This window comes from Eleginops maclovinus, chromosome 23, assembly GCF_036324505.1.
Source record: "Eleginops maclovinus isolate JMC-PN-2008 ecotype Puerto Natales chromosome 23, JC_Emac_rtc_rv5, whole genome shotgun sequence".
NCBI lineage: Eukaryota > Metazoa > Chordata > Actinopteri > Perciformes > Eleginopidae > Eleginops > Eleginops maclovinus.
Genome location: NC_086371.1, coordinates 15,514,963 through 15,526,796, shown reverse-complemented (window position 1 = coordinate 15,526,796; position 11,834 = coordinate 15,514,963). Strand labels below are relative to the sequence as shown.

At 40.1% G+C, this 11,834-nt stretch overlaps 1 protein-coding gene across 1 annotated transcript; it reads right to left on the bottom strand.

Annotated features, from left to right (window-relative positions):
* Nucleotides 1-2,654: 2,654 nt before the first annotated feature.
* LOC134860280 (alpha-1A adrenergic receptor-like) lies at nucleotides 2,655-11,834 on the bottom strand. Its single transcript, XM_063877204.1, has 2 exons — nucleotides 10,440-11,834; nucleotides 2,655-3,875 (listed from the first exon to the last, which is right to left on the bottom strand). Exons 1-2 carry the CDS (start codon nucleotides 11,401-11,403, stop codon nucleotides 3,313-3,315), a joined length of 1,527 nt encoding a protein of 508 aa, XP_063733274.1. The 5' UTR covers nucleotides 11,404-11,834; the 3' UTR covers nucleotides 2,655-3,312.

The window sequence follows — 11,834 nt, the reverse complement described above, 5'->3', positions numbered from 1 at the left end:
GTTATTGCTTTTGATTTATACTAAAGAATTCAGACAGCAGTGTTGGCTACTGTAAACTGTTTGTGCTGAAAATAGTAATTTTCCTCCACAGACAATAAAAAGCAAGGAATTATCCAATGGATACAAAATGATCAAAAAGCCACACCCACAGAAATCCCTGAAAATGGGCAAATACTTCGCTCTCAAAGCCAACATGGACAGTGTAGAAATTACTCCTGAGGTACATTTTGAATTGTTGTCCGGAAATAAGTTGTATGAATAATATAAAGCTTCAGTAGGTTGGATTTTTTTTAACACTGACCCTGGACAGAGTCTGATTCCCACTTTTTTCCTTTCTATAAATTATTTCACAGAATCTAAAGCTTCTATATGAAGATAGTGACCCAAACTTTTTTGAAGTGTTCATTGAAAATCCAGACAGTAATTTCCAGCTGACACTCACCCATAAATCTGGACCAGTGTGGACCTGTATCATTCGAAAAGGTCAGTGTTTGTATATCATTTGTGACATTAATATTGCACATTAGTTCCAGCCTTATTTATTTCAAATGCCCTGTCTTATGTTACAACAAAAAAACATAACCCACTGAATTAAACATGTTGATTTCCTGTATTTTGTTTCAGATGACTAAAAACACTGGTGATATTCAGGGGGTGTATGGTAAGAAACCGTTTATGATGAGTATTTTGACTTTTGATGTATTTTGACTCTAAAGTGGTCATCTTAATAATAATAATAATAATAATAATAATAATAATAATAATAATAATAATAATAATACATGAGATTTGTATAGCGCTTTTCCTAATGCTCAAAGATGCTTTACATAAACTCAGAACAACAAAAACAATGGCTCTTGGTATGGTGTAGGTCAAATGCAGTAAACATTTGGTTTATCACCACAAACATTAATACAGTGTCTTTGCGGGTCCTGAGATTGTGAATTAACAGTCATATTAATTGAATATATCACCCAGGAATAGAAAACTTCTTCCATTACGTTGATTTGTTGAGAAATCACTTTTTCTCGAAAGCCTCAAGGGTTAACAAAGTTTTAAAAAATAAAACAATTCTTGATGAATTAAAGAAAATGGGGTCTGTGTTTAACAACAGCAAAATCTCACAGAACTCTTGCAGTATAATCCAGGTATATTTTATCCGATCATATACTCTTAATCTCCCAAACAGTTTAATTTTTACTAAAATGTATTTAAAACAATTCCACATGCTACTTTCCATGCCAGTACTGTTTATGCATGCACGATTGATTTGACTTTTGATTACATTTAACAGTTGTTCTTCATGAAGTGATTGCTATGCCATTTTGAAGTCTGGATTTGGAAAGACTGTTTTTATGAACAGCAACCGTCATTTACATATACAAAGAAAGGCTCTTCAGGGTATCCAGGTGATATATTTGCAATGTATTTTGGAATGTATCACACCAAGCCTGTAGGGTCAATTTGAAACAGTATTTTTACAATGAAATCCCAAAACTTAACAACAAACTGTGGGCTTCACTCAAATTAATCCCCAGACAGTATAAGGGTAAAAAGCAAAATGTTGCTTCAAATATTTTTCAGTGTGGAAAGTGAAGCTACAGGCTTACGGGGAGCTTTGTTGATTAAAATCGTGACATTAAGACCATGAAATGTGAATTCTACTGCACAAGTTGTGTGACAGTCTGTTAGTTGATGTTTTGATATAGTTTTGCTGTTGTTAAACACGTCTCCAATTCATTTCAATTCAACCAGATATTTCTCTGTTTGGGTCTTCATTGACCAATGTTTTCTTCGAAAATTAAATGTAACCCGGGGAGAGTAATAGCTTATAAATGATATTCACCTTGGCCATACTATTACAGTTTTGCAATATGTTTTTGATATCTGTGTCCCAATGTTTTTTTTGCTTTTTTATATTCTTCCAGAAGAGGAGCTTGCCAGAGTGAGGCCTGAACTTGTGCGGAACATGTCGAGAGAACTGATCAATCAGCTGCTGGATGAACTTTTAATGGATCGAATGTTGAATGACGGGGAGAAAGACTCCATTCTTCAGAAGAACAGCACCAGGCCAAACAGGGCCCGCTGCCTCATTGACATGGTGAGGAGGAAAGATATTTTGTCACATTCAAAGCAGAGATCCTACACTCTCTGCTGATCTGGGGCTGCCGCCTGGCATGCCTGTTTAGCCACGTGAACCTTACACACATCAAATGTCAAAGTGTAGAGCTCATTTTGATTTTCTCTGAAGCCAAATCTTAACATTGAGGTCTGTGAATTATTTTGGTTTAGGGCTGCAGGAAAGATTCAAAGGCCATGTTTTATTGAGTGTTGGCAAACCAAAAAAGTATTACCGTACAATATTTATCTTTACATTCTGTTCTTGTATATATCATATTCTATTACGTGAATATCGATTTCTGCCTGCACTATTTATTATTCTTATTTTATTTTGTATCTTTTTTTCATTTTTGAATTAGATTTTTTTTTATTGTTTTATGTCTTATATAACTATGTTGCATTGTTGGAGATGCTCGGGACTTAAGATTTTCATTCATCATATGTGTTACTAAGGCAATAAACCTGTTTCTGATTCTGATTCTAACGGTACACATTCTATTTACATTTAATAAAGGAAGCGTTACAGACCAGCATTTGAATAACATTCTATGTTTATTCAAATCAACAATCACATTTTTAATCACCATATTCAATACTTTTCTCAAACAACAAACAAACAAACAAGATGATATCTGATAATTGTGCGCACAGCAGATAAACCAGGTTATACTTTATTTTCACAACATACCAACAAGTGACTGCAGCAGAAAGGTGATACATTTTCTTATCACACTTTTCACATGAGAAATTCTGTCAGTCTTTTTAGGGCTGAAAGGAGTTTTTATTTACAGCGAAGGCAGTGTTGGGTTACTGAAAATGTGTCCTTTTTCTTTCAAATGTCTTCCCTGTTCTCCTCCCAAAATGAATGCACTGGTGTCTTTCCTGTACCAAACAGGGTGGAGAACAGTGATTTTGATTAACTGTTTGAACCCCTTACTGTCCGTTGAGCGAAACTCTCTTGTCTATGTCGAAAACACAGATAAATAGGACAAAATACCTCTGATACAGCAGCATAGTCAATACTCAATTACCTTCACCTCACATTGACCACTAACGACAACAAAAAATCCATTGATTGATGAATGATCATTTACAGTGAATAGCGCAAAACTGGGAAATTCTACGCTCCAGCACTGCTATCGACTATAATCCCTGTGAGGAAAGAGTGGGCCAGACGTCAGCGACACTCAGTCAAACCTTGTCATCAGGCAACATGTCCTTGTTGATCTCTCGCTTATCTCTGTTTCTCCCAAATGAGAAAGAGAATATACCCCCAGTAGTCTCCTCAGATGGTTTCCCTCCTCTTACCTCCCCTCTCAGATCTCCCAGCTGGCAGTTTGCAGGGCTGCCGGGCAAAAGGTTGGGGGTGGAGGGAGTTGGGGTGGACCCCCCCCAGATGTATAACGTTTCCCCCTCCGGGCAAGGTGGGAGACCCTTGCTCAAGTAACTGGGGCTAGGGCTGGCTGAGGACGGCAGAGTACGCTGGCTGCCGTTTAAGCAGCTGGAGTTGTGATCCGTTGATCCTTTGCGCGAGTTTCCGGAGGAGCTGATGTTCGAGGAGCGGTAATTGTAGGCCCTCCAGCCGGGGTGTTTACGCTGGTGACACTGGCATCGAAGGATGCGGATGAAGGCCAGTTTGAACTCACGGTTGTAGCAAGGGTATATGATGGGGTTCAGGCAGCTGTTAAAGTAGCCCAGCCAGAAGATCACTTTGAAGACGACTTCAGGTGCGCGCAAGTGCCCATTGAAAGCACCTGGAGACATGGAGAAAGAAAATGGAAATAAAGTAATGCCAATAGCATTGGGTTTATCTAGCTCTTGACAAGAAATAGTGTATTTCCTAAAATGTCAAACTTGACATTTTCCCAACATGGACCTGCTACTAGCTTGTCATTGCAAACAAGTTCTAGTGGAAGTCCCACACATCATATACTGTATATCACACTAAATTGATAAATCATGCCACATATATATCTGCTATTAAAAGAGGGAGGGGGAATAGATGGGATCACTTATCTAGACTTTTCTCCTGATACCAATGCCTGAGTGATGCTGATGCAATATCAATGCTCTTCTTTCTTGAACTTAAACTGTGTACCTCTTACTGTGTGGAAATCATCAGAATAACTTTAATTTGTGGTGACATGAAAATACTCTGATGAAGAAAATGTATTACATTTCGCACATTGCATGTCACATCATAGCCATGATCTGTTTATATACAGAATCAGTAGATAATAACACTGTAGGTCTTGCAGGTTATTTTTAATCCAGTAGGGGGCAGCATTGATTGGGAACAACATCAGACTACGTGCTGATATACTGTATGTGAATCACAGAAGTCCCAAAGTGGAAAGCCTGTTCCACATGATTATAGAAAGACGTTGGATATAGAAAGGCCTTCAGAAGCTAATGAAGTGCTCCCTTTTCTAAAATCAACTTACAGTTCATGTTGGGAAATGTAATGAGAATACAGAAAGAGTGGGATGCCCTTAAATTCCTTTTTAGATAAATACACTGCGGAAGACACACTTTGCTTTGAGCAAAGGGTAAAAAGTTGAGATTAAGTTGCACCTTCTCGGTGTTAATGGAAGTTTCACCAGCAGAACAGTACAAAGAGATATGTGACACTAGAGGCAATTGTTCTGTTATAAACCCCAATTTGTTGAAAGGTTTTCATGCATGCTAATGAGTTGAGTTTAGCTGGTGTTTAAATTCATTAAAGTGGTGCATTTTCTCCTCTTGTGGCCAAGATTAACAGAGGAAGAATACCTTACACTTTAATGAGGTGAGAGGGGGAAGCCTGAACATAATAACACAGCAAGTGAGACATCAGTGTGAAAGCAAGACAGACTTTGTGTGTTTTTGTGTGTGGGCAGATTTGAGCAAAACTGTGCTTCTTTACACCAGCCCACATTCTTAAATTAATATCACATTCCTGAAAAGAAAAGAGGATGCACCATAATCTGAGACTTTCAAGTGTGAAATGACCTCTGGTTAGATATTATAGGCACACCTCAGCTAGCTGCCTCATGAATCACATCAAAACCTTTAACACTTATTTTAAGCGGCACAACATACATCATGTAATACATAGCAAAAGTTTTGTTACCTGAATCGTGTCTAACTGTTTTTAGGTTGAATTTATTTTTAAACAAACACATACTCTGCGCTTGTGAATTTGTTAACCTGGAAGAAAGTGATCGTGCATGATGAGGTGTCACTTCCAACTTTCATTTAGTGGCTCTTAATAACAGCACGAATGTGTGTGTGTGCATGTCTGTACGTGTGTATTAGTGTGTGCGTGTGTGTACGTGTGTACGTGTGTGTGTGTGTGTGTGTGTGTGTTTGTGTGAGACAAAACTAGAGACATCCAAATGTGCCTGGGCCTCCTGCACTTTAGATGAATGGTTTCTTCTTAGTGGCTGGTATTTTCACATGCTATTTTGGCTTCTGGACATCCACTTAGATGTGATTATATAACCGTGTGAGTTATGCTTGTGATTGGGATACATAGGGCGCAGTGGAATTAATACCATCTGTCTTTGATAGTAGTTGGTGTAAGTATTGATTAATGGTATCTTTTCTTTTCTTTTGGTCGATTAGATTACAAATGTAGAAAACCTAATGAATTACAGATGAAGCTGAGCATAGCATTTGTAACATAGGCCTAGGCGATATGTCTTAAATCTTCTTTCCCAATATACGTAATTTCATATTTGGATAACGATATATAAAAATGATATAAGTGAAACTATATAGAAAATGTATGTATAAATACTTCCAGCTATACACTGCCTATGATTATGCATTTGCACCAATTAAGGGGACTATTAATAAGACAATAGTTTGATTTAAGTTAAGTTTGATCAGTTTTTATGAAGAAGTTGAGTGAGTATGTGCTTATTATCAACAATTTAGACAATTTAAACATCATATTGAATTATCACGCGGCTCCACTGTAACGATGACAAATGACCGTCAGTTAAATTAAGCTAATTGTTAGTTTGCTTTATGTTAATCAATCAGTGATCAACTATTTATTACATCACTGGATAATTGTGTTACTTTTAAATAGTGCATTTTAAATGTAATGGTAATGCTTTTGAGTAAAAGTTGTGTACGCCTACTATGATCCCAAATGAACCAGTTTGTTTTTCTACCTGTTGGTTAATTTACAAACTTCTCAATGTATCCTTTTAAAATAGGGAACTAAATACGACCAGCCCCAAGGTCACATTGTTTGTGTTGTCCAACCAACAGTTGAAAAAACATCACAATCAATCAACTCACCTCAACAGACAAATCTTTACAATGTAGAGGCAGATACCAGGCAAGGTTTTAGCCTCTTTAAGCGCCTATAAATACTACATCTAAACATCTACAGGCGCCAACAGAGACCAGAAGGTACACAATACTAGCATGTTCCTGTGCGTCCTTTATACTCACAGAATAAAAGAGTAGGAAACACAGAAATAAATCTGGTTGTCAACAGACCTTCCTGTAGCCAGATGTGGTGCATGTTTGTATGTTTAAGTTTTGTGTGAACACGGACCATTTTTGTCCCCTGAAGAGTGTTTATGTTGTGAGGTTATAGTATAAGCTGCAGAGGATGCGAAACAATGGTATGGTGATAACTGTGGGAGGGTTGTTGTTGGTGGTCTCTGCCCTTCTGTTAAGAGAAACGTTTGCACCTCCTTCCTGAGGACAGGCACACACAAAAACATCTCAACATGAAACACAGGAACATCTTAACAAAAGAAAGCGTCCTGTTATTCTAACTAATTGGAAGAAGCATTGCCAATTCTGTGCCATGTAGTGCTCACAACACAGAATCTGCTCTCCAAAAACTCAAGCGTCCGGTTTCATAACACACCCATAACTGTGATTAATTTGTCTTGATCTAAAAGGACAGAAGTTATTGCCCTGGCAAATTGCTTTCAATGAAACCATAGCATGGAGCTATTTTGGGAAAATTGGGTTGACATACAAAGGTAAACCCCCCCACCCCCCGCTGCCCTGTGGCCCCTGCAGCTCAGCCCAGCCCCCTCCTTTCTTCTTCAAGGCTTTGACACTTAGCACTCTCATTATTTTTCTCCTTCAAAACCATTTCAATTACCCCCTAGTGCAGGGGCAAGCCAGCTCATGTGACAAAAAAAACAAACACATACACACTTGTGTGAGCTGCACACATGCACAGTATCCTTTCCAAAAAACACTTCTACATGGAAACAATTGGGTAACACCTCAAAGTGTTGGTTTTTCTCACACATGGGCACACTGCTTGTGCCAGTTGCTAAATGCAAGGCCTTCACAAGACATTAGTGCCTGTTCTGGGTGTTAAAGAGCCTTGGGACTACGTGTGCGATTAATAAGAGGCACACATCACTGAGGACTTGTGATAATATTTCCAGCAGAGTTGGGGGATTGGATAGAAAGAAACAGCTCATGGAAACATCAGAAAGTGGAGTACCTCAAATGAATCTTCATATTTTAGAAGTTAAAACAAAACATTTCCTAAACTTGAATGAATAATTATTTGTTTATGTTTCCTTTTCTTGGTTTAGCTATGTTGATTCTTTTACTTGTACATTGTTTTTATACTGATTAATCCATGACAAACGAACTGGCAACAGTTTTGATAGTTAACCAATAGCAATTGAGCGTAATTTTAAAGTGTGTTAACATTTCACTGGTTCAAGCTTTTAAAAAGAATTGATGCTTTTCCTTGTTTTACATTGATTCTATTTACTTGTTGCGGGATTTTTTCTGATGTGTCTTTGAGGAAATGTGGTGCTTATATAGAAAGTATTATAAATAAATCAAGAATTAGTTATTAAAAAGGAACTGAGCAAGCTAATCATTAATTACTGCTCAGAAATATCTTGTGAATCATTCCCATACAAATAGCCCTGTCCGTCAGAACTACTTTGCCATCAGGACTAGATTTGATAAAATTGTTCTCTGTTTCTAAACAATGTTTGTCCGCTGAACATACTGTATTATAATAGAGACTTTGTGTACCCTATTTATTTTCTGTCTGGCTCCTGTGATAAAAGAATATGTCTTCTTTAATACCAAACAAAGTTAAGTTAGGCTGTGTGTGAAATGTTGGTGCTGCTTTTTGTCCAAGGAAGCTTGCATGGACTCATGCTAACTTTAATGTCATGTTTATAATCCTGAAGTCTGAATACCTTTCTTTGCTCCAAGTTAAAGGCGTAAAAGGAGAAACGATGATTCAGGACCTGAAAAAGGAATTACTCAAACTCTGGGACTGGTAGCTACAGGCTTGGGCAAAAACAAAAAACATGGCATTTACAGAATTTGGATCAAATAATTTATGAAAGAAAGGGTTGACATATTTCTTTAAACTGCACATGTTTTTGGGTTGAGACTTCAGGGGTCAGAGGTCACAGTGACTCTTTCTGACAGCATCCAGTTTCACCTTTCATCCTGGCTGTAACAATGGTTTTACACTCTGCCACCACATTGATGCAATCAATCCAAAAACACATATAGTTTCATACATCTACATAAACACTCCTTTTTTTTTTAGCACTTTTCCTCACACATATAAACAAAACACACAAGTCATTCACTACTGGCACACACCTACACCCCCGATAGGTTACATATCAGTGACAGTGAGCAGAGGAAGGATCAGGCTAGTGTGAGACAGGAAATCCCACTCTGTGAGGCCATGGATGGAGCTAATGAATACTCAAGAGAGCAACATGGGGAAGGCCCTTTCACACTTTGAGTATTTAGGTTCAAACAAAAGTCACACAAAAGAACGGTAACAAACTTAAATTGAAAAACAATGATGTTACCTATAAACGGAAACACACTGCTGTTTCAATGTCCTGCCGTATAGGTCCACCATATATGAACTCCAGAAGATGAATCATGTGTTGCCCACTAAAAGACTGGTGGACTTTTTTGTAGGCTTTTCCTGCATGACAATCTGAAATAAAATTACTTTGTCATAGTGTATCAGCATGCTACACTAAAGGGATTGTACAAAGAAACACACCCTCGGGGGTCTCTCAGCAGTTTGTTGATTACATAAACAGGCCCCTCCTGATCCTCATGTCCCCCCTGCTCTGAGGCCGCTCAGATCTGTCAATCGGAACTTTGGAAAACTATATTTGTGACATGCTTTTCACACCAAGAACCCCCCCCCCCCCCTTTTGTGACCATGCAGAGCCTCAGGTAGTGATGTGTGTGTCCATGTGAGGATGGGCTGAGCTGCAGATTAAAGCCTTGGGCATCAACACATTCCTATTTGACACCATTAAAAGTATACACACGCAGGCACATGACAATACACACACTCATATACTATGACTTACAGTGGCATATGGGGATCAATGCATTGCCAGTCTGGGGAACAACAATCTAAAAACAGCCGCCATGTTTGTAGTTTACTCCTTTTTGATTGAGTCCTTTTGTCTAGACTCTATCACCAAATACTGACTAAATGTTACCTTAACCTCTTTGCCACAACACAGCCTGCAGCACAAGCATTCCACCACAGAATATATTGTTCAATATCCTCTGCAGGTTTTTAAACAGCCATGACAGCGGGGTGTTAAATGCTTGCCAGTCTCGGCGAGCCCCGGTAGGCCCCACAGGCCTCTGAATAAACCGACCAGAACAGAGGGAGGCCACCTACTCTCTTCTTGGCACACTTGAAGAGTGTATTTGTTTCACCGGCGGATTAACTGACACTCAGGGAAAAATTCAAAGAAAACACTAATAATGTTTGATAAGCTTGTGAAGAATTCCTTTACAGTCTAGGAAAAACACAATGTGTCCCATATTAAGAGCCCTGAGTTTAGAGACCAAAACATCAGTGTTAGCTTTGGCTTTGTGTTGGAAAAATGTTAAAGTTGGCCCAAATAAAAAGTTGTGTCATAAAATACGATGCAATCTAACTTTATTATCTAAATCGAGGCTGTGAGGTCAGAGAACTGTTATGTAGATCCACCCCTTCTGCACTATTTATATTGAAAGCTGCAATACCGGTGATTTTTTATTCCTGCAGCATGAAATACCTCTATGGGTTTGGTGTCAATTCAAAGCAGTTGCTTCCCAGGAGATTTCCCTAGTGCCAGCTATAGATATGGTTTACAAGGCCTGCAGCGTCCTACAGATATTAAGATGGCTGTAACATATTATCTGCAGGTTTCATTAGCTAATTGAAGAGCATGTCTTTTATAAATTGGAGAGGAGGGGGAGATGTGGCTTTTATTTTTGTAAATGTTTCATTTCTGACAGTGTAACAGAGCACAGTATAAAGGACCTATTGAACCTACCTATGGGTAAGGCGAGGAAGAAGGGCAGCCAACAAAGCGTAAACATGCCGACCACAACTCCCAAAGTTTTTGCCGCTTTCTTCTCCCGGGAGAATTTCAGAAGTTTCACCGTAAGGGAACTTCTCGCTTGATTCGCTCGGCCTTTACCCGCGCCTGCACCGCAGGGCTCTTCGTGCACCTGAGAGCCCTTGTGGATCCGGAGGGTCAGCTCACCGGAGTTCATCCTCTCGCGCATCACACCGGCCTCAAGGTTCTTAGTGGTGCGTTTGGCAACTATGTACACGCGGCAGTACATGACCAGAATAACGATGAGAGGGATGTAGAAGGAGCCGAGGGAGGAGAAGAGCGCGTAATACGGCTCCTCCGTGATAGGGCACATCGTGTCGTCTGGCGACGGCGGCTGCTTCCAGCCTAACAAAGGTCCGATGGAAATGACCACCGACAGCACCCACACCCCGAGCATGGCCAGAAGTGCTCGCTTCTCGGTCACGATGCCAGGGTACTGCAGTGGATGGCTCACTCCGATGTAACGATCGATGGATATTACGCACAGGCTCATGATGGACGCGGTGCAGCACAGCACGTCCACCGCCGCCCAAATGTCACAGAAGATCCTGCCAAACACCCAGTAGTTTAAGATCTCCAAAGTGGCGGACACTGGCAGCACAGTGGTACTCAGCAGCAGGTCCGCCATGGCTAGGTTGATGATGAAGTAGTTCGTCGGTGTCCGCAGGTGCCTGTTGCACACAACCGCGAGGATGACGAGGATGTTGCCCGCGATAGCGAACACGATGAAAGCCCCCAGCACCATGCCGAGCGGGATGGCTTTGGTGAGGTCCACCTCCGTGTAGTTCCCACCAGAGCTGTGGGTCAAATTGACCGGGGAGGACGCGCCCGAAGTCCCGCCGAGTTCCGAAGAACCCTTTTTCCACAAGTTTGTGACATTGTCAGTGCTCAGACTCATTTTGATTCAAGAGGTCCCCCATAGCAGGCTTCAGATCACTTGTAAATGCAACTCACGAAAGAGCTTTACTAAACAAAAAGAAAAACTAAATATCCAAAGTCTGCATGGTTAAACTGCGGGTTTGCAATTGCATTTCCAAATCTCTGCTGAGATGTTTTGTCAGAAAGAAGCGATCAGTACGCAGCAGTCCCCATGCAGTCCTCACTCCACTCTCCTGAGAGCTCAGTGGAGAAGTGAGTGGGGCAGCAGTCATCTCCTGCCTCCTCAGCACCACACACAGCTCTCCCATGTCGCCTACTGACCAAACATACCTAATCACGAGTCTATAAGTATACGCATGACGCATTGTTACATGAAAACCAGTTACTTCACAGAAAACAGGCTAAAATTGCATAATTTTACGCAGCTGCGCGCAATGAAACTGTTTGCTG